General features: G+C 43.4%; 1 protein-coding gene across 2 annotated transcripts; it reads left to right on the top strand.

Annotated features, from left to right (window-relative positions):
• Nucleotides 1-516: 516 nt before the first annotated feature.
• LOC147603705 (Thioredoxin superfamily protein) lies at nucleotides 517-25027 on the top strand. Of its 2 annotated transcripts, XM_086796029.1 has the most exons (9): nucleotides 598-628; nucleotides 860-942; nucleotides 2560-2701; nucleotides 2789-2911; nucleotides 3347-3390; nucleotides 3778-3903; nucleotides 6711-6795; nucleotides 24413-24469; nucleotides 24558-25027. In XM_086796029.1, exons 3-9 carry the CDS (start codon nucleotides 2567-2569, stop codon nucleotides 24648-24650), a joined length of 663 nt encoding a protein of 220 aa, XP_086652155.1. In that variant the 5' UTR covers nucleotides 598-628; nucleotides 860-942; nucleotides 2560-2566; the 3' UTR covers nucleotides 24651-25027. The 2 variants fall into 2 exon arrangements, with proteins under 2 accessions (XP_086652154.1, XP_086652155.1); XM_086796028.1 differs by lacking the exon at nucleotides 860-942 and having other exon boundaries at nucleotides 517-628.
• Nucleotides 25028-27622: the final 2595 nt, after the last annotated feature.

Raw genomic sequence — 27622 nt, 5'->3', positions numbered from 1 at the left:
TTTTTTTTTTTTTGGATCTAGGTGGTGGGAGCATAGCTAGCTTCATTCATCAACATTGGTTCTCTACATTTTCCATTTGACCCAGGTAGTTGGAGAGTCGTTGTGTTGGATTTCACATGGCTTGGACTTCCATTTGATCGAGGCGGTTGCATCATTACACCCCTTGCTATTTGGATGTCCATACCTTAGACCAAGTCGAGGGCCTTTACTCTTGCTGATGGTTCGTCATTCTGATTGAAAATGGGGTCAGCTCTAGATCCAAGATACCCAGTTCCCTACAGGTCATACTACAAAGAGCGGGTAGGGGTGTAGGGGGAGGAGATAAAAGGGCACTAAATTAAATCTCCAGCAAAAAAAATTGCAAAATAAAGCCTCTACCCTTGGATCACTCGATAATTGACTTTTTATTATTATCAACAATAACTATACTCAAAGAAACAATAAATGTTAAGCAACATTAAAATTTAAAGAATTTTCAATTAAAAAAATTGCAAAATAAACTTCCACCTTACTATAAAAGCTTGTTAGAATCTTGCATTGTCGGAACTCTGCAGCCTAATTTTTTAATTTGGTACATGCATCTCGTCCGCCATAGCCACCATCTTGGAACCTTTGTTCACTGCACCAGGTATTCCACTCTGTTAGCATTGTTTAATTTTCCTGTTAAGAATCTGTTCGGTTTTTTCAAATTCTAACGCATAGCTCATTCGAAGAATGATTTCTATTAGAAAATACAAAATTACAGGATTTTTTTTTGGGGGAAAAAATTACAGGAAATTTACAATTTCGAAAGTCAGCCTGTTTAAACCTTCAGATATTGTCTTGGAAACCCTAAGAATGCTGTTTTCCGCCTGTGTAGTCGAGTGGTTAGGGGTTTGAAGTCTCAACGCGGAGGTTGTGATGCAGTGGCATATACATGTAAATATACAGTAGCATATACATGTAAGTATACAGTGGCATATACATTAGCGGCTATGTAGTGGCTAGAATCCATATACATGTTCTTCGGTGATGTGCTAGATCACATATAGAGTTGCATGTACATGAGCTTCGGTGATGTGTCATAGGTGGTATGAGCACATAGAGAGTGGCATATGCATGTGCCTTAGGTGTAAGCACATTTGATGCATGGGTTTTTGCATGCCATGGTTTCAACACATCAAGAGGGGCATGGTTGATTCCCGTTTTTTAGTCACGGGCACATGCCCAAGAATTGTAAGATGTGGTATTATGGGAATTATACTCCAGCTCTTGTAAAAATTGTGGTTTTGTTAGTCTGTGGGGTTGTCGCCTAGTGGTGAAGGTGTTTGTCTTTCTGTTATATGGACTTGAGTTTGAACCCTGCTAGCTTCACCCACTAATTGTCATTAATGTCTATCATTAAATGCTGTATACAACTCTCTCTGAGTGGTTCTGTGTGTGTTGGGATCATATGGGATTGAGGGGGAGCATAGCATCCTTGTTTGATCTAGATATATGGTTTGATTTAAAGTTTATTTGTGCTATAAAAGAGGTCACGTGGAAAAGTCCAAAAAGTGTACAGATTATGTTGGTGATGGAAGGACTTACATGGTTAATGTGTTGACGGAGATGATCCATTTGAATCTAGCCTCTTGGGAGGCTATAATAACTTGTACTTGCAATCGAGTATTTAGACGAATGCAATTAGTGTGATGCTTCTCCTCCCCCCCCCCCCCCCCCCACCAAAGAGAAGATCCTTTAACTAGTTAAAAGAAAAAGCATGCCACAGAGGCAGAGTACAAGCCAATATATACAAAAAAACATGAAAGGGGGAGCTCCATCCATGGCTGGCCACTCTCGGAAGGAGGTTACATCAGAGGGAGAGGGGGGGAAGCCACACTGGGGGCTGTAATGTGAGGAAACTCCTCCGTCCTTCTTGGAAAGGAAGGGTCCAAGGTCCAATTGGGAAGGAATGCCTCTTGCCTCTGCTGCACCCATATGGCTCGGATGGTCTCTGCAGGTGGGATAGTCACTCCATCAATGGTCTCTCTGCAGCGAGCACACCAGATGTGCCATGCTGCTAATGATGAGCTCCCATCGATGGCTGGTGCTGCCCCGGCCTGGGCTCCCATGGTCGAACTGGAAATTAGTGTGATGCTTTAATTTATATTTTCATGTTCTATAACTACTTCCATTCTGTTCATCTCATCATTATGGATTTGTGATTGTTAATCTTTGATCCTTTCTAGCTTATCAATGACCACAATCTCGAGTTGATTAGTAAGCACTCTAACTGCACTACGCAACCCAGTAGTTTGGGAAAAAGGTGTCCACCATTGCTCAACCAAAGTCGCAAAAATTATGATGGATTAAGCATAAGGCTTGGAACGAGGTATCCATCCATAGATGTCGATCACAAGAACGTGAACATGTATCCCATGCATGCAAAAACATATCTGCACCTAACCATGCATACCTCATGTTTCCCACATCCCACTATACACAATGATCTAAGAATTCATCTTCTTCATGAACTTTGCAGGTTTTTTGTGTTTTATGACATATGAGCTACAGTAACACCAGCATTACTTTTTACAGATCTCTAATGGCGGAAACAGGAGCAGTGAAACCCCTTATTCGAATAGATGTGACCTCAGATACAGTCTGTCCATGGTGTTTTGTTGGAAAAAGATACCTTGAGAGGGCCATGGATGCTTCAAAAGATCGATACAACTTCCAGGTTGGGCGCTTAGAATTTACAGTTTTCCGCATTATTTTTCTCTACGACTGTGGAAAGTTTATGGGCATTTGTCGATGGTAATTGCAGGTCAAATGGCATCCTTTCTTCTTGAATCCAAATGCAGACCCTAAAGGGTTGGATAAAGTAGAGTATTACAAGAAGAAATTCGGTGAAGAACGCACTGCTGCAATGAAGGATCGACTCACAAAGGTAATTTGTATTCTTATGATCTGCTAAAATATTGGAAATGATAGAAGGTTCTGATTCTCTTTCACTTTCTCTCTCTCTCTCTCTCTCTCTCTCTCTCTCTCTCACACACACACACACACACACACACACACACACACACACATGCACACACACACACACACACCCCTCACGCATATCTATGTATGTATGTGTGTCTTTTACACACACACGCGCGCGCGCACACACAGTATATGTATACCTATGTATGTGTAGTATGTAAGTATGTTTTTGCACTATATATGTATATATACACCCTAAGTTGATGGTCGGAAGCTTTTGAGTTGGCTCCCATAAAGTCAAGATTTAACTCTCTTTCTGGTGTTTGTGTAAATTCAATCATTATTATAAACATAAATAGGATGGAGATTTTGATCGAGGAGGTGTCAATGGTTGCAGGTGTTCCAAGAACTTGGGTTGTCATTCAAGCTGGGTGGTTTAACGTGAGTTGTTCATTTCGAAATTGCTGCTCAAACTTGTTTACTCACCAAAGATGGCTTTGATTTGACAATCAATATGGCATAGGAATAAATAACTTTTGGTTGGTGGCAGTCTGAGTGGCTATTGCACCACGTTGCCTAGTACGGGGCATGAGTTCGAACCTGGAAAAAAAATTATAATTATATGTTTTGTAACTCACCAAACAAGAAGTAAATGTCTTTTTTGTGAGAGTTTTTTTCTATTATTCTATTGTGGACGAGTTATAAAAGTTGTTGCCTGGACATATCTTTGTGCTAATTGGGCTAATCAAGCAGCTGGTGTTTGGTTTTGATGGTATTTATAATCAATCTGGAAGTGCTGCATATGACATTAACTTGTATTTAATGCAGAGGCTCCACAATGGATAGTCACAGGTTGATTGCACTGGCCGGGCAGCAGGGACTAGATAAGCAAAACACACTTGTGGAAGAACTTTTTGTAAACTATTTTACACAAGAGAAGTACATTGCTGACAGGTATGCTTATCTCAAGCTTCTTTGGGGATCTTTTCTCCGTCTTGGTTTGCTCAATAACAGTTCATTATCTCTAGATATCTGCTAACTTGAGTTCTATTATGACCATATGATGACACTAAGCAACCGCTGTATTGATGACATTCAAGTATGGGCGAGCTAGCTCAGATCAAGTGTATTCTTGGCCTGCCTCCTAGTGGTATTTCTGAAGTTTGGCTTAGTAAAGGTACTCCCAAAAGAATCTCATAGCTCTAACCTTGGTTGAATCAACTTTAGAGAGATGGTAGGTACCAAGCAATGTGAGGCTCGAATCTCCAGCAAGATTTTTACAAAGGAGGGTCTTCTGGGGTTTGGCAGCCTGTGGATACCTTTGGGGGACTCAAAATTCCCTGGAAAGTATGCCTAAGTGTGTAGGCATCAGGCTGGGTGCTACAAGACATGTTGACATGGCTTACATAACTGCTATTCAGCTGGGTGCATCCTGATTCCTGATTGAGAATGCCCAGGCGGAAGCATAAACAAGACGAGAGAGAGTAGACAGAGCTTGTGGACAAGATCACCACGAACAACAAGGAACTTTGCTTGGCCATGAATTCCCACACAAGTGCACAGTGAACTCAGGGAATAGATGATGAGCTGTTGGACACACCGCACCCATAATCCCCAACAGTGGATGGAACACATCATGTCCCAAGGGCCAAAAGCCTCGAACAATGAACTCGGAACAGATCCAGTCCATCTGAATCACGGTCCCCATGTACCATTAAGTGGAGCTGTAATCAGCCCCCTCTCCCGCCCACAAGCCTTCTCTGGCTGGAAGCACATGGGGGAAACTGCATGTGTACTAGAGAAGTACACCATCTGGGTTTTGAGCCGCTAGCGCCTTGGGAGCCCTAGAAGTGGTACTAGAATTTGTATCACTATTGTGTGTCGTGTCTTTGCCCTTTCTCTGAGATGAAGCCTTGCCCTTGGTCTTGTCCTTCTTCTTGGACAAACAATCCTTGGACACATGTTCGCTTTTCCCGCAAGAGAAGCAACGACTCCGACCTTTCTTTTGAACTGAGGAAAGTGCCTGGTTAGAACTGTTGATTGATTTTTCTTTTTTAATTTGTAGTTATGCACACTAATGTGCACATGTGCACCCAAGGGTCTCTGTTTTTTTTGCCTAGACCTTAATTTATCTGAAAAAGACTTTAATATTTTTATTTATACATTTTTCTCAAAATAATGAATATAAATACTTTTCATTAAAATTTACAAAATCCGAGTCATATATTAGATGATGAACATGTTGCCTTTCCCGCTCAAGGGCAAGTGGAACTTGAACTTGAAGGAGTTTTGGATGTCAAAGAAAAGTCTCTTAGAAATCGAATCTTGAAGGAGTATTTGATTTAATAGAAGTTTTCCCTGTTGAAGATGCTTCCTGGGAAAAAGAAGAAGATATAATAAGAAATTATCTCTAATTTATGAAATGAGATACCAATGTGACATGCTAACTATGCGGAAGCATAATTAATGATGATTAACTACATAGATTAACATTAAGCAATGATGACAGGGGAGAAGTAAAGAGAAGTAGAAGAGAGAGAGAGACACTTCACCTAACCTACTCCTATTGTATATTACCAGAATGAATATAAACAATGATTGCTCAATCAATCTAAAGTAGACCTGGATAGTTGAATGCTGTAAATTCAGATTTGACACTAGATCTGGAATTCTCAACTATTGTGCGTTGATGCTACAAGGCATGACACGAACTGTACTTGCTTCTACTTGTTGCTGCAAAGCTTTATAGGGCTGAAACCTGCTGTGCTGGGGCTGATTACTACCGATCCACATATGGGTTTGCCTTTCCCATGCTTGAATGGATGAAGAATAACCGAGACCTCCTTTTTATAGGGATTTTGATGGCAAGTTGCAGGGTGGTCGGCCAATTTCCAGGTCCCAAAAAAATGTCATTAAATATGTGCACTTGTGCCCAATATGTGTTCCAACCATTGGTGCATGTCCGGGGCACCTCTGGGTACCTTTTGGCTGCCAAAACTTTTCCAATCTGCTCATATACGGCCTCTTAACTTTGCCTTTTAGGTGGCTGCAAGTAAGATGCATGTCCACGTGGCACCATTTTAACGTGTGCACATGACACCGTGAAAGAGAAATATGAATGTGCTTCTTGCTTAAAGGGGGAGTAACTGAAATTCCATCAAATGCTATTGGTATTGATATTTATATTTTGGGCCTTGGCTGACTTTGGCTGTGTATGCATGGCTTGGAGCTAGTGCATAGTGAGTTTCTCTGGCTAGGCAGTTGATGTACAGTATGCAATGGCTTTTCTTCTTACTGTCTTGGGAGGAAAACCAGCCCAGTTCTTTCGATCCGCAGTGTGGTGTGGAGTGTATTTGCATAGAATGCTGTACAGCATTGTTGTGTTGTTGATTTATTCTTTTTCAGGTTTCAATCTGAAGTAAATAATAGATCTTTAGGGGGCATGGCTTATTACAGTTTGGAACACGAGTATACACAGAGAAGCTTGTTGTCTCTTTCTTTGAAAAGCCTGGTAAAAGACATGTACAATGGAGAGAGGGATTCTATCTATAGACCTCCAAAAATAGGCCAACTGTTTTTGTTTGGTTGGCAGCCTTCTGTTGCCATTTTGGGCAGTGTTCCTCACCTCTTTTATCCTTTGATAGATTAGAGTCAGCAACATGGGCTGATTCCTGTGCTAAACTGTAACTAGTAGCTCTAGTATGACACATGGATTTGGCTAATGCATGTGTATTGATGACTGTTCTTCGTGAACTGTGCAGAAAAGTTCTTTTGGAGGCTGCCTCAAAGGCAGGTGTTGTGGGTGCGGAAGAGTGGCTGAATGATCCGAATGCTGGTGTTGAAGAAGTAAGTCTTCTGCTTAACGCTTTGTTTGGGTGTACGTTGCTATGACTTTTTGTGGCCCAAAAGATATGCTCAATGGAGGTGCCTGCCCAAACCCCATGAAAATAATAAGGCAAATAGAGCACGTATGAAGACCTTAGGAAAAGGGATGTTGCATGGTCACCAACCTCAAGTAAACAACTGTTAACTGCTGCAGTGAAGTGAAGCTAGAACTTTTGCATGTGCATATGGCGGTGTGGTAGTTGACAAAGACAAGCAATAGCTGCGAGGCGCAACATAGTGGTGGACATTCGGGCGAATTAGAGAATTGGGAAACAATTGGAAGATATTGGTGAAGAAGGGACAACATTGAGAAGGGGAGGAGACCCAAGGTTTTGTTTTGGATAGCAGCTGTTGTTTCTTTCTGGTTCGTGTGGATTGACGTGGGATTGATTTGAGGAGATTTGGGTTGGTTTAGAGCAGAGAGCGCATAGACGTGACAGAGGATCTTGTAAGAGGATTGGTGCCCTAGGATTCTGTCACCAATTGGCCGACCATTTGGTCCATCTCCAGTTTTTGCGTCTCGTTCACTTGAGGCCAGGCCGGTGTCTCATGTGAAGAGGCCAGTATTTTGCTGACATGGACGGGAGCCAGACTGGTGCCACCCGTGTGTTAGCAGGATGGTGTCGTATGGACGGGAGCCAGATCAGTGCCACCCGTGTATGACCTGGACTGTGTTCGATCCATGGGACTGTCACGCCATGGAAGAGCCAGTATTCGTGCCGTGTTTTGCCTATGGGACTGTCACACCATAGGGAGACTCGTGCCTGGAACTGTGTCTTACCTATGGGACTGTCACTCCATAGGAAGACCAGGTTTTTTATGTTTTTATGTCGTGCCAGTTTTGTGCCGACAGATATTTTGTACATGTTCCATGAACGGGAGATATGTCCATGTTACTATTTGCACATGCACACATATTTTGCATGTTTGAAACTGTTTTCGCATGACATGTATTTGTGTGTTTGCCTGCTTGACGTGTTACTTACTGAGCGGGGACGCCTGCCAGTGAGTCGTGAAGTCTGCTCTGTATTCTGACGAGTTTTGTTGCATGTGAACAGGTGGTAAGTATGTCGCACTTGTTGTTTTAATGTTTTTTTATTCTAACCCTTTATTTTTTAAGGTTAGGTGTTCACACTTATTTAAAAGTGGGCACCCCCTTTGGGCACCCACTTTGGGGCCAAGGTGGGGAGCCCCACTTTTAAGTGAGTGTGGGGGTGGGCATGGTCACCTACCCCCACTAATCCCCCACATGCATGCGTGGGTATCACTACGGTTAACTCCACATGAATATTATTAAAAAAAGCTCCCTCCTTCAAGCGTGAAAACCAATCGCTTCCTTCAGGCGTTTATTTCACCAACCTGCGCTTCCTTTCTTACAAGCGATTGTGGCCCCTGCACTACTGGCTGCAACCAAACATGCTCCCAGGCGGCTGCTGCTGAATCTATATGCGCCTCTGCTCCTACAGCAACCAGGCTGCGGGCTGTCTCTCTGAATAACCAGGCGCATGATCCTATCTCTCCCTCTGGCGCATGTTCTTCAAGAGGGCGACTGCTGCAGTACCCTCTGCTGTTGGCTGCGCCTCTACAGGTGGCTGATGAACTGCTGCGCCTAACCCATACAGGCAATTGCTTCTACCTCTCCCACACAGGCGCATGTTTGTACCTCTACTGCTAGCGACTGCACCTCTGGATGCTGGCTGCGTTTCTGTACAACCCGGCAACCAACTCTTGCATCTACACCACCTTCCCTCCTGCAGGTGACTGTGCGCCTCCATCTCCTCCATCAGGCTGCCTTTTCTCCACTGCAGTCAGCAAGGCATTTCTCTCCTAAGGCGGCTACTCCAACTTCTTTTTGGCAAGAGGTTGTGTCTTCTTTCATAGGCGGTTGCTCTCTCTTCTTCAGGAGGCTATATCTTTCTACAGGCCACTACTCCCCTCGACGTGCTGTTGCATCTTGGTGTCCGTCACTAGTAACTGCACACATGGGTATTGGTTTCCTATCAACCATCTACAAGTAAGTGATTTTCAGATTTGAGTAAAGTATTATATGTTTAAATCTGATAAAAGATTCATCCCGCTCGGCCAACACCCGTTCGGTGCCGGGTTGTCCAAGCTGTATTGGCGAACCTCGGTCCAAAGGTGCTGAGATCGGGAGAGCCAGGCGTTAGTACGAGAGCGCCTGTTTGTGCGTGGTCTCGGAACACCAGTGAGGCGCTCTCCGCGGAGTCCAGTGAAAGCACAGGACCGTAGAGATTGGACCACACTAGTGGTCGTTCTGCTTCGAGCTTCTACATCGAAATTCGAGCCTATTTGTTTGGTACTGTTTTCATATGTACATGGACATTATCTGGTTCTTGGAACCCATGGAGCATTGTATTTATTAAATACTCCCAATAAATATATCAAATATTGAGGGGGGGGTCGGCCCGTTCCGGCCCCAGTGCTGGTGTCCATCTTTCCATTTCATTTCATTTAAATTTCAAGTTGTTTTAAGTTGTCCATTTCAAATTTGTGGTTTTAAAGTTGTGCTATTAAGCGTGTGGGTGTCCAACGGAGTCTTTCCCACTTGACGGGATCGGTTTCATTGGTATCAGAGCACGGTTGTTTCCCTCTTCCTAGTGGGGAAACGAACCTGTGTACTGGACATCCCGCTTTTAGCAAACTTAAAACTCAATGGACAGCCAAGGCAACCCTTTGGAAGTACCAAATTCGAGGGGTCCATCTAGTGCCTCTCGTGGGTCTGATGCCCTGCGTGGTAGACACAAGCCCCTTGAAAGGGTTATGGATAGTGAATCCAAGGGTCAACTGTCTCCAGGAAAGACAGTTATGCTTGAACAAGAGCCTGAAGCTATGAGGGCTGAAATGGAACATATGAGAAAACTTTTGCAGGCTCAAGAGCAAGAGTTAAAGTTTTTACATGAAGATCCACATCTGCAAAGTGCTATTGAAGCCAGGAAGGCTGATGCTATGGTTGATGTAACTTTTGAATCAATGGCTCGTGAAGTGGGCAAGAAACCAAGGGAGTTGGCACTTGCCTATCTCCTTCGCAAAGGTGATATCAAAGAGGGGGATGACGGAGAGCTGAAATTCAGAAATCCACCTCGTTTGAAGCATGGAGATCCCGCATCCCAAAGGCTGAAATCTTTTATGCAAAAGGAAGAGGTGACTGTCACCTCTCGACATGCATCCTCTCCCCAAGGCACTAAGCCTGACAGATATATGTATGCCAGTGCTCATGGAGGGCACGAAAGTCACATGCATGCAAGATATGTATCTCATGGTGACAGGTCTACTTCCAGAAAAATTTTGCCTTCTGAGTTGTCTCATGGAGAGACCATGCCATATGCAGGTAAGTCACATGCATCTGAGCTTCGAGTTCGTGGAGCACATGCCACCGTGCCCCATGAAGCTTCTATGACGGCCCATGGAGCCCATGCAGACAGGGCTACCCCGTTGGATAAGGGGAAAAGAAAAAGAGAGGACCATGAGCCTCATGCCAGGAAGCTCAAGGAGTTCAAAGCAGGTGATAAATCTGTCAAATTTGATGTCTTTCATGGTGAACATGATGCTTCTAAGGTGTTAGCATTTGTGGCACAGTTCGACATTGCTTTTAGTGATGAGGACTTTACAGAAAAATCAAAGGTGCGCCATGCTAGCATGTTTTTGAAAGGGACTGCTGTCCATTGGTGGATCACTGAAAAGATCACCAAGGATCCCATCTCTACTTGGAAGGAATTCAAAGATAGATTTTATGCTCAGTTCTTGCCACCCAATGCGGAGCAAACTCTCACTCAAAAGTGGGACAGGCTGGAACAAAAAGATAATGAAAGTGTGCAACAGTATGTTAACAAATTTTGGAAAGTGTTGCTGGAAGTGACTCCCTTTATGCAAATCACAGAGGATGAAAGAAAGAGGAAGTTTTCGTTTTGGACTGCAACTAGCATATAGATCGGGTATTGAATTGCACCCGAAACATACGTTGCAACAACTCACAGCTTCTGCTCTTGCTACAGAGCAATTGGTGCTCAAGATTAAGCAGGATCAAGGAGGTTCCAAGGGGAAGGACAAGGCTGTCCCAAATCAGCAAAAGGGTGGACAGCCACCTAAAAAGAACTTCCGGGCGCCTTACAAGGGTGGTAAAGCTGAAAATAACACATCTAAAGAACAGGGCCCAAGAAAGAACAAATTTGGATTAACCCCGGAGCAAAGAGAGCAATATGCTAAGGATGGAAAATGCTTTTCTTGTGGTAGCAAAGACCACATGTTTCGGCAATGCCCAGATCGCAAATCAAAGCACGAGGACAAGCACACCAAAGCAAATGTTCATGCAGTTCCTGATGTGCAAGGTAATACAGGTCATGATGCTAAAGAGAGAATGGTTTGCAAGGCTTGGGGGCAAATCAAGGATCAGCCCGCACTCTTCATGTTTGATGACTGTGCAACTGATAATTTCATCTCTATGCAAATGGCAGCTGCATTGGGTATTGAGGTTGAAAACATGGGACCTCAGATTGAAGCCGAAGCTGCATTTATTGGTAAAGAGGTGCAGGTTACCCCTTTGATTGGGAAGTTGCGTATCCATATTCAGGGCTACCTTGATAATGAGCATTTCCTAGTTGCTCCACTGAATGGATGTGATGTATTGTTGGGCAAGCCGTGGCACCATAGGCTTGAACCCCGCAAAGACTACAAGTCTAATATGATTTCTTTTATGCATAAAGGCCGCATGCATTTCATTGATGCTGGCAAAGAAGGGGATTCTATCCCAGTTGTATCACACATCCAAATTAATAAAGCAATGAAAAAGAGTCTTTCAGCGTACTCGGTTTTTGTGCGTGATAGTCTTGTGCCAAATCATCAAAATGTGGATGCTATGTCTAATGATAGGCTGAATTTTCTTAATGCATTCAAAGACTGTTTTGCTGACTCATTGCCAGGTGAATTACCTCCCCAAAGGCCCGAAGATCACCGCATAGATCTTGTGCCAGGTAGTTCTCCTCCTAACAAACCCGCATACCGAGTGAGTGCCGCACAACAAGAAGAAATTATGAAGCAGGTAAACGAGCTTTTAGAGAAAGGTTTGGTTTAGCCCAGTTCCTCACCTTACTGCTCTTCTGTGCTTCTTGTTCAAAAGAAGGACGGATCATTCCGTATGTGTGTAGACTATAGAGCTTTGAACAAGCTTACCATCAAGAACAGATTTCCTATTCCACGTATTGATGATATCTTGGATAAGCTTGATGGCTCAGCTTGCTTTAGTAGACTTGATTTGAAGAGTGGTTATCACCAGATACGCGTGGTGCCACAAGATGTCCATAAGACTGCATTCAGGACAGCCTTCGGATTATATGAATTCTTGGTAATGCCTTTTGGTCTCACCAATGCTCCTGCTACCTTTAATCGTATGATGGATAGGATATTCCGACCCCATCGCAAGTTTACAGGAGTCTTCTTTGATGATATCTTGGTTTTCTCCAAGAATGAGCAGGAACACAGAACTCATTTGGTCACAGTGTTCGAAGAGTTGCGAAAGCATAAACTTTTCGTCAATGCCAAGAAAAGTGAGTTTTTCCTTTCAGAGATTCATTATCTGGGACATATTGTATCCAAGGATGGAGTTACAATGGATCCTGCAAAGATAGAGACTATTCGGAATTGGCCCGAATTGCAAAACGTACATCAAGTACGTAGTTTTCTGGGATTATGTTCGTACTACAGGCGTTTCATAAGGCATTTTGCTATGATTGCCACTCCTCTACATGATCTCACGAAGAAGAAAACTGCTTTCAAATGGACTTCAAAAGAACAAGATGCTTTCTTGCAGCTCAAGCATGCGATCATATGTGGTCCAGTATTGATTGTTCCTGACTTGCACAAGTCATTCGTGGTTGAATGTGATGCTTGTGGAGATTGCATAGGAGCTGTCCTAAATCAAGAAGGGCATGCAATTGCATACGAGAGCCGTCGTTTGCATGATGCTGAGCTTCATATGGATATCTATGAGAAAGAGCTCTTGGCTGTAATTCACGCCTTAAAGATTTGGAAACACTACCTTCTTGGAGCTGAATTTGTAGTCAAGACAGATCATCAAAGCTTGAGATACTTTCTATCTCAAACCAAGCTTTCAGAGAAGCAGATGAGAATGGCAAATTTTCTTTCCATGTTTCATTTTCAGATTGTGCATACTCCAGGAAAGAAAAATGTGGTGGCCGATGCACTATCTAGGAGGCCTTATGTCGCTGCAGTCTCAGTGGCCTCTCATGGAGACTTATCTGCTATGAGAGATTTGTATCATTTGGATGCTGATTTTTGCCATATATGGACTGATTTGATGGCTGGTCATTCACATGCCTCTTATGTTATCAACGAGGGTTATCTTATGAAGGATAATTGCCTATGTGTGGTGAAGGATTTCCGTCCAAAGGTTATGGACGAATGTCACGCTCCACCATATGCTGGTCATCGAGGTATTATGCCTACTACTCGCATGATTCAGAGGTACTTCTTTTGGCCAAGCATGCGTAAAGACATTGAGGCTTATGTGCGTGCATGTATTACTTGCCAAAAGGTGAAATTTGACAGGCAAAAGCCTCCAAGTTTGCTTCAGCCATAGCCTATTCCCTCGCAACCTTGGGAAAGTATCACGATGGATTTTATTATGGATTTGCCTAGATCCCAGCATGGGAATGATGCTATTTGGACTATTGTGGACAGGTTTAGCAAGCAAGCTCATTTCTTGCCCGTCAAGAAAACCATTAAAGCTGATCATATGGTAAAGCTTTTTCTTGCTAATATTTTCAAGCATCATGGTATGCCTAAATCCATTGTTGGGGATAGAGATCCCAGGACTACAAGCCTATTTTGGAGGGCTTTGTTTGATAATATGGGTACTAAGCTTGAGTTTTCATCAGCTTATCATCCCCAAATGGATGGCCAAAGTGAAGCTGCAAATTCAGCTGTGTTGGATTTATTGAAATGTTATGTGGCAGATCAAAAGACTGCATGGGAGAAGTATCTTCCACTTGTTGAGTTTGCCTACAACAATACGATCCATGCTTCCACAGGAAAGGCTCCGTTTGAGATTATTTATGGCAGAGTGGTCTTGCCACCCATCCTTCGAACAAAGGATGAGATATTTGCAGCTGATGAATATGTTCGTGACTTGGATGTTGCCTTTGGTCAGGTGCGGACAGCCATTGCAAGATCTCAGGATAAGCATAAAATGGCTGCTGACAAGCATAGAAGGGACATGGAAGTCAAAGAAGGTGATTGGGTATTGCTGAAATTTGAGAAGGCTAGGCTTCGGAAGAGGCCAGGACGAGAAGGATTATATCCTAAGCTTTCTCCTCGCTATTATGGACCCTTCAAGGTGATTCACAAGATCAATGAAGTGTCCTACAGACTTGCTTTACGTAGTCATTGGAAGATTCACAATGCTTTTCATGTGAGTCTATTTCGGAAATATGTGGGGCCAGATCCTGATGAGCCTGTCACAGAAGATCCGCCAGAAATCGAAGAGCTTGAGGAGATCCTCCAGCCAGAACAGATTGTTTTTCACAAGGAGAGAAAGCTACCTGCAGGAAAGCTTTCCAGGAGATACCTTGTGAAGTTTAAGAATTATTTGCCTATTGATGCCAAGTGGGTAAATGAGGATTATTTTGCAGATTATCCGCAATTGTTGCAGGCATATCTTGAGGCTTTTCAGTTGAGGTCAACTCTTTAGAAGCCCGGGGGGATGTCACCAATTGGCCGACCATTTGGTCCATCTCCAGTTTTTGCGTCTCGTTCACTTGAGGCCAGGCCGGTGTCTCATGTGAAGAGGCCAGTATTTTGCTGACATGGACGGGAGCCAGACTGGTGCCACTCGTGTGTTAGCAGGATGGTGTCGTATGGACGGGAGCCAGATCAGTGCCACCCGTGTATGACCTGGACTGTGTTCGATCCATGGGACTGTCACGCCATGGAAGAGCCAGTATTCGTGCCGTGTTTTGCCTATGGGACTGTCACACCATAGGGAGACTCGTGCCTGGAACTGTGTCTTACCTATGGGACTGTCACTCCATAGGAAGACCAGGTTTTTTATGTTTTTATGTCGTGCTAGTTTTGTGCCGACAGATATTTTGTACATGTTCCATGAACGGGAGATATGTCCATGTTACTATTTGCACATGCACACATATTTTGCATTTTTGAAACTGTTTTCGCATGACATGTATTTGTGTGTTTGCCTGCTTGACGTGTTACTTACTGAGCGGGGACGCCTGCCAGTGAGTCGTGAAGTCTGCTCTGTATTCTGACGAGTTTTGTTGCATGTGAACAGGTGGTAAGTATGTCGCACTTGTTGTTTTAATGTTTTTTTATTCTAACCCTTTATTTTTTAAGGTTAGGTGTTCACACTTATTTAAAAGTGGGCACCCCCTTTGGGCACCCACTTTGGGGCCAAGGTGGGGAGCCCCACTTTTAAGTGAGTGTGGGGGTGGGCATGGTCACCTACCCCCACTAATCCCCCACATGCATGCGTGGGTATCACTAAGGTTAACTCCACATGAATATTATTAAAAAAAGCTCCCTCCTTCAAGCGTGAAAACCAATCGCTTCCTTCAGGTGTTTATTTCACCAACCTGCGCTTCCTTTCTTACAAGCGATTGTGGCCCCTGCACTACTGGCTGCAACCAAACATGCTCCCAGGCGGCTGCTGCTGAATCTATATGTGCCTCTGCTCCTACAGCAACCAGGCTGCGGGCTGTGTCTCTGAATAACCAGGCGCATGATCCTATCTCTCCCTCTGGCGCATGTTCTTCAAGAGGGCGACTGCTGCAGTACCCTCTGCTGTTGGCTGCGCCTCTACAGGTGGCTGATGAACTGCTGCGCCTAACCCATACAGGCAACTGCTTCTACCTCTCCCACACAGGCGCATGTTTGTACCTCTACTGCTAGCGACTGCACCTCTGGATGCTGGCTGCGTTTCTGTACAACCCGGCAACCAACTCTTGCATCTACACCACCTTCCCTCCTGCAGGTGATTGTGCGCCTCCATCTCCTCCATCAGGCTGCCTTTTCTCCACTGCAGTCAGCAAGGCATTTCTCTCCTAAGGCGGCTACTCCAACTTCTTTTTGGCAAGAGGTTGTGTCTTCTTTCATAGGCGGTTGCTCTCTCTTCTTCAGGAGGCTATATCTTTCTACAGGCCACTACTCCCCTCGACGTGCTGTTGCATCTTGGTGTCCGTCACTAGTAACTGCACACATGGGTATTGGTTTCCTATCAACCATCTACAAGTAAGTGATTTTCAGATTTGAGTAAAGTATTATATGTTTAAATCTGATAAAAGATTCATCCCGCTCGGCCAACACCCGTTCGGTGCCGGGTTGTCCAAGCTGTATTGGCGAACCTCGGTCCAAAGGTGCTGAGATCGGGAGAGCCAGGCGTTAGTACGAGAGCGCCTGTTTGTGCGTGGTCTCGGAACACCAGTGAGGCGCTCTCCGCGGAGTCCAGTGAAAGCACAGGACCGTAGAGATTGGACCACACTAGTGGTCGTTCTGCTTCGAGCTTCTACATCGAAATTCGAGCCTATTTGTTTGGTACTGTTTTCATATGTACATGGACATTATCTGGTTCTTGGAACCCATGGAGCATTGTATTTATTAAATACTCCCAATAAATATATCAAATATTGAGGGGGGGGTCGGCCCGTTCCGGCCCCAGTGCTGGTGTCCATCTTTCCATTTCATTTCATTTAAATTTCAAGTTGTTTTAAGTTGTCCATTTCAAATTTGTGGTTTTAAAGTTGTGCTATTAAGCGTGTGGGTGTCCAACGGAGTCTTTCCCACTTGACGGGATCGGTTTCAGATTCCTTGTTGCAACTCTGTTGGAACTTGAACCTGTCCGAAGATTGCTCAATTCCTTCTCTACTGTGCTTGGTCGTGGCCTGTAGGTGTGGTTGCAGAGCCTTCTTGTGTTTGGTTTTGTAAGATTGAAGAGATGAGACAATCTTGCTGTGGATCCCCCCTTGCTCTTGTTGCTTCTCTTACTGTTGATATCCTTATGTCTCAGGGATGTTGAGACCTTGAAGTTTCTTTGTCTATCGTTGAAGTTCTGTGGCTGAATTCCGAGGCAGAATTCAGTTTGGTTCAGTCAGAGGTGGTCAGAGGAGGGTCGGCAAGACAGGCAGGAAGGTCTAGGGAGTGTGTCTATAAGTCCGCGGACGCTGGAGGATCGAAGCGAATATTGGAGGATCAATTTTGGAATGGATAAGCCACCCGATTTCGGAAGCGGAAGACAGACAGAGTCTGACTTGTCTGTTGCAGCCAGGAGAGTATATTGTTAGCTAGTGGTCAGCTGAGAGCAGCAGCTTAGTTCTGAGGGGTTATAAGACAAGGATTTGGAGCTATCTGACGGTGGAGGACACTTTGGGACTCTGGAGAGCAAATTTCTGACAAGATACAAAGAGAGGACTTGGGAGGGAGAACCAGCCCTTTCTGTGTCAGGTAGAGATGAGTTTGGTCAGCTGAGTATCATATGTGGTATCAGGAGAGCATATAGGTGGATGTTCAGAGGTGCTGGAGGCTTGAGCTGACCTTAGAGGACAACCTGAGTCAGCTGCTGGAATGATTAGGGAGGCTGGGAGGGTATTGAAGTATCCCATTGGGACAACTGAGGAACAAGGGATAGTGGCTGGGTGTTCTGGTGCCTTCTATTGTTATTTTTTGTTGGTTGTGGTGCTTGTGGTAGACTCCTCTCACGGTAGTGTGCTTCTCAGACAGAGCTATAGAGGTAGTATCTCTTGAAGCCATCATTGTTTTGGTGCCCCCACTAAAGAGGGCTTTCAAGGCACCCTTGAGTCAGTTTACAGGTCTGACTCAAGCCTTAGTGAGCATGGAAAATGTTTGGTACTTTCATGGTCATGGACATGAGAATGTCCGTACATTTGTTTAATATGTTGGCAACAGATGTAGTTCAGAAGATGATAGGAGGAAAGCACTCTTCCTTAAACAAAGTTTGAAGGATTATGCTCTCTTGTGGTGGCACAATTTGCATGCTGAGATCAAATGCAGCTGGAGACTTTTATCCAAAGCTCTCATTTGTAGGTTTGAAGTTGGTAATGATCAATATGCAGCATGGTTGGAGGTGGAAGACTTGATCGAGGAAGATGATGAACCCATCAACGACTTTATAAACAAATTTGAGGAGCTTTGGTCTGATTATGTTTATTTCTTTGATGAGACAGATCATGTGCATGAGGCGCTTCAGTTGGTTCGCTTCATTCAAGGCTTGAATGACGAGTTGCAGGAAAGGGGGTTGCGTCAACGATGCCATACTTATGCGGAGGCAGTACATCATGCATGTTACCAAGAGCAAGCAATCTTGAAGAGGAAGAAGCATGCTAGAAGAGAAAGTCCATAGGTGAAACATGAAGGAGGGGTTCTTTTGGAGCAAAAGCAGATGATTGAGGAAAAAGGAGGAGAGGTGGTTGATGATTTCACAGTGTGTTGGTCCACAAATCCAACAAAAGATGATGAGTTAGTAGTCACAAATGCTTCAGATGCATGTATTGAGTATGAAGATCTGTCTGATGGTGGATTGCATGGTTTACTTGATGAATCTGGAGACGTTGAGGTTACATGCAAGGAGTTGAGTGTGTTGCAGGTTGCTATCTTGTGTGATGACATACATAAGTGCATATATGAATTTGATGTTTCTTGTAAGTACACCAGATGTGGACATTGACTCAGACTTGGAGAGGTGTCTAGATGAGGCATTGCGGGACATGATAGCTTATGAAGGTAAGAAGAAGACACTTCTATGTGATAACACCCTAGGATATGATGTGGTAGATTCTACTGATGATGGCATAGTTGTCTGTGAAACTAGTCCTGCTCATGAGGTATGTAAAAAACGGTACGGTACGAAACTATGCAAGCGAAACTAATGTGAAACTGTTTTTTTTTTTAATGGCCGTTTTTTTTGGTTCCTTTTTTATGCCTGTTCCTCCTGTTTTGTTTTACTGTTTTTTATGGCTGTTTGGGCTATGGGGACTTTCTACCTTGCCACCTTCTCTCAACTTTGCATCTCTAAATGTGTACAAATATCTATTTTTCAAGTGTTTTTTAAAGTCGACCGTTCCTCTATCGAACTTATTTTTTCGAAATAAAAAGTCTTGTACTACCGATACTGTTTCTTACAGCCGGTACGGTGGTTGGTACAGCAAGTACAGAAGCTGGTACAGCCAGTACAATGGGTGATACAGCAAGTACAGAAGCTTCAGTATTTCTTCGCGATGGAAGCCTCCAAAACAGTCCCCAACAGTCGGTATTCTTCATGGGCAGCCTTAAAGAGAGAGAGAAAGAGAGTAGCCATCATTAGGGCAGCCTGTAACGGTGGTAGAGGCTAGTGTGCAGCAAGAGAGCCTCTATTAATGAAGAGAGAGGGCTCCAATTTATAGATTTGGGCCTCCCATGAGCTAAAATGGCAAGAGAAGGTTACGATGACAAGTGGAGAGCCACACAATAGCTGAAGTGACAAGTGTGAGGCCACTTGTCTCACTTTGATCCTTTTTCTAACAAGTGTCAGGCCACTTGTCTCACTTTGGTCCACTTTCTTGCCACATGTCCCAATCTAAGAGATGGATCCTTCCATAATCTCTACCTCTAAAAATATCCCAACTGGTAGACATTCTGTCATAGGTACTTTGCCAACTCGTGGTATCTGCTCAATTCCAGATCTAATGACGCGAACAGAATTTCCATCGGAGTCGGGCTAAAAATAGCAACTCTCCTAAATTTTAGGAGTGTGGTCCTTTGTATTCTAGGATAATCCCCCATTCCCAAAGCTTGTACTTTCCAAATATTTAGACATCCTGGAGTCCACCAGACTCCTTTCATACTGGGAAATGTCCAGGCTGGTGACGACAAAAAACAGTCCCATAAGTCCAGATATCATAATCATGTCCCAAGTAAATGGGCGAGACAAATCAGTCCCATAAGTCCAGATATCATAATCCATGTCCCAAGTAAATGGGTGAGACAAAACAGTCCCATAAGTCCAGATATCATAATCCATGTCCCAAGTAAATGGGCGAGACAAAATAAGTCTCCTGCCAATAAGACATCGGTCCACATGATCCTTGGCATAGACATAAGTCCCGTCATGTCCACTTTACCACTTGCACTCCGTGTTGGTACTGTGACCACACACCTTGGATGAGAGGTGGGCTCAAGTAACAAGATAAAACAATCACTCGCAGGCATAGATAACTTGGTGTTCCATAAGCATTTCTGCTACACATAGTTTATAGGTATTTCGGCCACCAATAGTTTGTAGGCATTTCGGCCACCAACTCACACTACCCTCTCAAGTGTCCATGTTCCCTTCCATCTGCTCTCTATTGTTCCACCCACACATGGTAGAAACAATCTTCAAGAGAGCACGTAGGACAAGAGAACACTACACAGGGTATGTTGTGCTTGTCACTACCCTTTGAAGTGCCCATGTTCCCTTCCATCTGCTCTCTAATGTTCCACCCACACATGGTAGAAACAATCTTCAAGAGAGCACGTAGGACAAGAGAACACTACACAAGGTAAGTGAACCATGAGTTCCATAAGTCCAATGCATCCCAAATAAAGAGAGCCAAAAAGCATAATCCATCCCAGTAAAAGGGAGCCATAAACATAATCCATAGACCTTAGGATGGATCCAAATTCCTAGAAAAGAAGTCCAAGAATCCATAGACCTGTATACCATAATCTTTGTATACCATAACTCTTACCACATACTCCGTGCTAACCACACACCTTGGAGTAGAGGTGGACTTTATCCATAAAAGCATCATATCCATGAGATATCCAAAGATTTCTTCTCTAAAAACTCGGACAGATTCATCCATAGAAATTGCTTGTGAAGCCCAATATCTATATAAATCTCGTTCAAGAAAGAAATCTCCATAGATATAATCCATCCCAATAAAGGGAGCCATGAAAAGAATTCGTCCTATTAAAGGGAGCCATAAACAATGGTTCCTTGAAACCATCTCAAGGCAAACAACAACACCTTTCTTCTTGCATAGCTATACAAGGGTTAGTGAACATCAAAAACACTTCATAGCTAAAGCACTAACTTTGCAAACTCAAAGTATACTTAGCTTTTCTTTGCCAGGTTGGTCATGAAGCCAGAAGAAATATCTCGTCACCATATCCTTAAGATATCCTAAGATATATCTCCATATAGCTTGCCTGTAAGCTTGATAATATAATCCACAATATCCATATGGAAAGAGTGCTAAACGTGTGCACATAAGGCCAACTCCATACTTCCAAGATAAATTTTGTGAATTCATAAATCCTTAGATCAACAAGCTGTCTACTGCTCATGCTCTTGCTTCATAAGCTATGAAGCGGCTGGCCATGCTTAACAGCAATGATGGTAAGTGTGGTCCCCACTTGAGATCTTTTCTCTTCCTTATTGATAGAAGGAAGCCTCCGCTTCCAAGAAAGCCTATGCTCTGATACCAATGAAACTCGCTGCGGGTGCCCGGGGGACTAGGGCCTTTGACACACTTGTTGATACCATCAATGCATATTAAAACATTTAAACATGGCCACAGCCTTAACACATATCCATCATCACTTTGCATAAAACATAAAGCTGGACGAAACATCCATAAATGCTGCAAATGGAGCTTGCACGTGTGACACCGCATAGAGGCCGGAATGGGCCGACCCCCCCTTGGAGTATTTTATTACCCAAGGAGAATAATATTATGTACAAGCTTTGAGAGCCTAACTCTCCCCACGGGAGATGCCGGATTATCCATATACAAATGCCATAAGACAGCCCAACACGAGGCAACCAAGCCGGAACATAGGCTGTAGAAATGCCAAGCCAACAATATAATCCATATACCTCCGTGTGGGTACTGATTCTTTCCCACAAACCACGGGTCTTCATGCAATAGAAAGGCTACAGCAAGTACAACTCTCTATTTAGCCGGTACAGCAGGTACAGTGGTTGGTACAACAGGTACAGCAAGTACAAAAGCTGGTATAGCCGGTACAATGGGTGGTACAGCAAGTAAGAAGCTGGTAAGCCAGTACAAGGGTTGGTACAGCAGGTATAGTGGTTGGTACAGCCGGTACGGTGGTTGATACAGCAAGTACAGTAGGTACAGAAGTTGGTACAGCCAGTACAATGGGTGGTACAGCAAGTACAGAAGCTTCAGTATTTCTTCGCGATGGAAGCCTCCAAAACAGTCCCCAACAGCCGGTATTCTTCATGGGCAGCCTTAAAGAGAGAGAGAAAGAGAGTAGCCATCATTAGGGCAGCCTGTAACGGTGGTAGAGGCTAGTGTGCAGCAAGAGAGCCTCTATTAATGAAGAGAGAGGGCTCCAATTTATAGATTTGGGCCTCCCATGAGCTAAAATGGCAAGAGAAGGTTACGATGACAAGTGGAGAGCCACACAATAGCTGAAGTGACAAGTGTGAGGCCACTTGTCTCACTTTGATCCTTTTTCTAACAAGTGTCAGGCCACTTGTCTCACTTTGGTCCACTTTCTTGCCACATGTCCCAATCTAAGAGATGGATCCTTCCATAATCTTTACCTCTAAAAATATCCCAACTGGCAAACATTCTGTCATAGGCACTTTGCCAACTCTTGGTATCTGCTCAATTCCAGATGTAATGACGCGAACAGAATTTCCATCGGAGTCGGGCCAAAAATAGCAACTCTCCTAAATTTTAGGAGTGTGGTCCTTTGTATTCTAGGATAATCCCCCATTCCCAAAGCTTGTACTTTCCAAATATTTAGACATCCTGGAGTCCACCAGACTCCTTTCATACTGGGAAATGTCCAGGCTTGTGACACTTCTCATGTTGGTTTTGTAAGATTGAAGAGATGAGACAATGATGTTGTGGATCCCCCCTTGCTCTTGTTGCTTCTCTTACTGTTAATATCCCTATGTCTCAGGGATTTTGAGACCTTGAAGTTTCTTTGTCTATCTGATGGAATCTGAGAGGTTGGTTTGTGTCTGTTGTGAGTGAATACAGAGCCTTTTGTTTTGATGTATTGTTGTGATATGGTGTTGTTTTGAGTGAGTTGATGGAAATGAACCACTGGGGTGTATTGGTTTGATATCTGGATGTTGATTCTGAGTCAGTTCTCACTCAGTCAGAAACTGTTGGGAGGTACAGGGTTAGATGTTTGTCAGTTGGCCATCAGAATGATCAGAAGGTTGTTGTTCTAACTAGTATTAGTTGAGGGGAAGTGATTTTGTGCCCCAGCTGACTGTTTTGGATCTTCCTGAGGACAACTGTCAGAAAGCTTGGGTGTCTTACAGGGTTTCTGTGGCAGCAGTTTGACATTTGTGGTCAGCTGATTGTTGCTAAGGCTTGGTTCTGGGTTTTTTTAGGTGTTTTGAGGCTCCTGTGGTATTAGCTGATTCAGAAGAGAGAATCTGTGTCAACCAGGTCAGTTGGGTAGAAACTGCCCATTCGGAGGCGGTTGTGGGCTTGCTATAGTCAGTAGAGAGATTTGGAGGTAATATCTTGCTAAGTTTAGAGACTTCTGAGCGTTTATAGCTATCAAAGTTCATTATGGGAAGTTTCAGAATTACTGTAGACCTCGGAGGCAGAAGGTTCTATGGCTGAATTCTGAGGCAGAATTCAGTTTGGTTGAGTTAGAGGTGGTCAGAGGAGGGTCAGTAGGATAGTCAGGAAGGTCTAGGGAGTGTCTATAAGTCTGTGGATGCTGGAGGATCGAAGCGGATACTGAAGGATCAATTTTGGACTGGAGTAGGCCACCCGATTCCGGAATCAGAAGCAGAAAACAGACAGAATCTGACTTGTCGTGGCAGCCAGGAGAGTATACTGTCAGCCAGTGGTTAGCTGAGCTGAGGGCAGCTGCTTAGTTCTGAGGGGTTATAAGAGAAGGATTTGGAGCTATCTGATGGTGGAAGACACTTTGGGACTCTGGAGAGCAGGTTTTTGACAGTATACAAAGAGAGGACTTCGGAGGCAGAACCAGCCCTTTCTGTGTCAGCTAGAGATGAGTTTGCTCAGCTGAATATCACTGGAGAGCATAGTAGGTGGGTGTTCAGAGGTGTTGGAGGCCTGAGCTGACCTTAGAGGACAACCTGGGTCAGCTGCTGGATTGATTGGGGAGGCTTGGAGGGTATTGAAGTATCCCATTGGGGCAGCTGAGGACCAAGGGATAGTGGCTGGGTGTTCTGGTGCCTTATATTGTTATTTTTTGCTGGGTTGTGGTGCTTGTGATAGACTCCTCTCACGGTGGTGTGCTTTAGGCGGAGCTATAGAGGCAGTATCTCCTGAAGCCATCAATGTGTGCATGCGTATGCGTGCATGTAGGTGTTGCAAGTCAAACTCTTGCCCCCTTATGTATATAGGTGTTGGGAATCAAACTTTTGCTCCCTTCTAGGCATCATGGCGTTGAGTGGCATCACTCATCTTTTTAAGTAGTTCTAACCTTACAGATCCAATATTACTACAGGGTGTTAGTAGCCAGCCTTTGCCTGAGTGGCTATCAGTCATCTTCAAGAAGATCTAATGTTCTCTTTTTTGGTTTACAGATCCAACATGACCTACAGACATATGCTCAAGGCGTCTCAGGGGTTCCAAATTTTCTGGTACTAACACATCAAAGGCAGGCTTTTGGCTGTGTGTTTAGTTTGCCACTAGAGTCATGTTGCTCACATGATTACAAAATGTGTGCAGATCAATGGGCAGCAGCAACTGTCCGGCGCCCAGCCACCGAGTTCATTTCTGAGTGTCTTTGAGCTTGTGTCCTGCACTGCAGCTTCAATATAGGTTTGTCTATCACGGTACAACAAGGCCGCCTTGTCCTTGTTAAGATACAAGTGCTCTATGCTGAGGTAATGACATTGTACATGCATGGGCTCTTAGGATCCAGTTATTATCCTTTGTCACTTATCAAGAGTGGAGTCGAGCTAAAGCAAGATGTATGCTAGTGGTGGTTGCTATTGCTAAACAACGTTTAGTGCTTTGTAATAAGCATGTACATAGGTTGGCTTTTCTAAGGCATCATCAGTAAGGATTATATATATTATTAAAATTTACCTATAGGAGTTGCTAATAATTCAAGATTTATCCCTTGTAATACAACTCCATCATTGTCTCGTTTTATCGTTAAAACTAATTATTATACCATCCTACACAATTTACCATGCTCATATCCTTCATACAAATGAGGGAATCGATTTCCACTTTCCTCAACCCTACAAAAAGGAAATTGCTACCATTTGTATTTCAACCACTTGGGATACAGCTCACCAAGCTTGAAGAAAATAAGGGCTTGCATTTGTAAAGGATGTACAAAATAGGTGTGGCTTTTTAGCAACAATTTTATTGCATCTTATCTGGAAGCTTACCAAATTGACAGCTCATTGACATACCTTGCCATAATGCCAATTAAATATAAGTTTGAATGAGGTTTTGGTCTAAGCGTTTGTAAAGTGCTACGTCGTCAGTTTCAAACATTTGGTCTTGAAAGGAGTATGTTTCATTTTTGAGAATTGACATACCTTGCTACAATGAAAGTTTGAATAAGGTTTTGGTCTAATAGTGTCAAAACAAAAAATGCAATGCAATAATATGCTTGAGCTCTATTTTTGCAAATAAAACAAAAGGATGAAAACCATCGACTTAATATGCGATAACATCTTGAAACATTGATCATGTCCCAAACACATACTAGCATGATGTTGGATCTCATAATCAATCCTTGACATATAAACCACAACTATGGTCATGGTGTTATTGTTTATAGAACAAAATTGTTAAATTCAAAATGGTTTGTTATGCACAAATGCTTGTTTTTTTGAAAGTTTTTAATTATTGTCATATGATGGTGATGTAGAAAATGGCCTAGGTTTTCCAACTATGTTGCCTTGGGTGTTGAAATAGTGATAGGAAGTCTTCGAGTGGCGAAGTGCTACCTTAAGTTTAAAATTGTGAGATACAATAGTCCATGGTATCTAACTCATGCATACGTTGATGCATGTTAAAGTGATACACGGTACACCAAACACACTAGCGTTGTAGGAACATTGCTATATCTTGTCATGCTTGTGTTGCCCACTTGCACGCACAAAAGAACAAGAATCATATTCCATGGGAGGATTTAGAGATGCCAAAAAAGAAAAAGCTTATGTGGCCATGGTGTAATGCTTGAACTAAAACTAAATGCTTGAGTGATTTTTAATTAAGGTCCACTCATAAGGTCTAATCTATGTTTCTCCAACTCATTTATGAACCTTTGCAAGATAGGCTTAATTGCCTCAACATGGCCCTCATGTTGGTGTTCCACCCTTAGCATTATGATTGTGCAATGGCGATTGGTTGCTCTATTTTGTAAGGCCCTTTTCATGAGGAGTAGCCATTGTGGGTCAAGCATGCATGCATGGGGACCCGAGTTTACCCAATTTAGACATCGGGGTTGGCCAAAAGTGATTGGATGGTTAGGAGACTACTTATGTAGACTTGGCACCATGCCAAGTAGGATGCATGTAAGTGCAGATTGATAGACCACACTCTAAGGAAGGAGATTTTTATGGGAACACCTTGTCTTCGGGTTGTGGGGCTCGGAAGGGTGCTCATACAACCTTGGATGGGCTTGGAAGCTTGACCCGATTGGGTGGCATGTTTAGTATAATATTATCGGGTGTCTTGTTTAATTTAATTGTGTCAAGTGATTTGTTTAGTCAGGCGGCCTTTTTAGTCTAGTGCGATGTGGTCAGTTTGGTCCATCTAGATGAGTCATAGGAGGGTGGCCAAGTTGGGCCAACCTTCGATACGACTAATCTTGAGTACTATATATAGATGGTTTTGGTAGCCTTTTTGTCATATTAAATCATTGAGTTGAGATCTATTTTCATTGCATTGTGCATCCTTGCTAGTGCATGCCATCCTTTGTCTTAGAGCCTCTAGATCACGATCGGTAAGCAAGCGTGTCAATGCCTTCTTGTGAGAAAGGGACTTCAACCTTGACACTAATGGTGTCACCTCCACTAGTGATTCCTTGATTGGATGAGGAGCACAGAAAAAAGGAGCTATGGAGAGATCAACCTCTATTTGAATGCTTTTATGCATTCAAGAGGGTAAGAGAATGAGATGCAGAAAAAGAGGGTGATACAAAGAAGTAAGAAAGCATACATGTCATTGCACATACCACAATCCACAAGTAAGCATACAATAAAAAAGAAAGAAAGAAGCAAGTATACAAGCAATTAGCACAAGAGCTTAAGATAACTCAAACTCAAATTATGATAATGGGATTGTGTGTTCTCATTACTCAAAAGTAATTTATATATAAAGCACAGTGCCCGATTGCCCACCAAGGCGCAAAAGCTAGTGAAGCTAATGTTCTAGGCTATGTATCTACAACCAAAATTGCACAAGTCATAAGCTTGATGATATCCCAAAACAAAAGATACATAAAGAGCCTTGCATAGGTATAAAATGGGTTACAAAAGCTATGACCATGCTTAGAAGATAGTGGCTAGGTAATGTTAACCAATATGGTTAAGATTGCACCAAAGATGTTCATTGAATAGTGAAATCTTGATGCCTTGTACAAGGGGAAGAGAATAGAAATGTAAGAGTGTAGAGACCTTCTTGTGAGGAAGCTAGGGGCTTCAACCTTATCACTAATGGTGTCACCTCCACTAGTGATTTCTTGATTAGGTGAGGAGTAAAGTGAGAAGGAGCTATGGAGAGCTCAACCTCAACCTCAACCTCAACCTCATTGTCTTTGTGCATGT

The sequence above is a fragment of the Cibotium barometz genome, chromosome 63, assembly GCF_041138505.1.
Source record: "Cibotium barometz isolate CiBa-2024 chromosome 63, ASM4113850v1, whole genome shotgun sequence".
In the NCBI taxonomy this organism is placed as follows: Eukaryota; Viridiplantae; Streptophyta; class Polypodiopsida; order Cyatheales; family Cibotiaceae; genus Cibotium; species Cibotium barometz.
This window is presented reverse-complemented; position numbering and strand designations above follow the sequence as displayed.

Excerpts from the sequence above, each read along its gene's own strand:
- LOC147603705 (XM_086796028.1), top strand. The coding sequence starts at position 576 with ATGCATCTCGTCCGCCATAGCCACCATCTTGGAACCTTTGTTCACTGC. Across the intron at positions 3,391-3,777 it reads TTCAAGCTGGGTGGTTTAAC|AGGCTCCACAATGGATAGTC; the intron begins GTGAGTTGTTCA and ends TATTTAATGCAG. Across the intron at positions 3,904-6,710 it reads GAGAAGTACATTGCTGACAG|AAAAGTTCTTTTGGAGGCTG; the intron begins GTATGCTTATCT and ends TGAACTGTGCAG.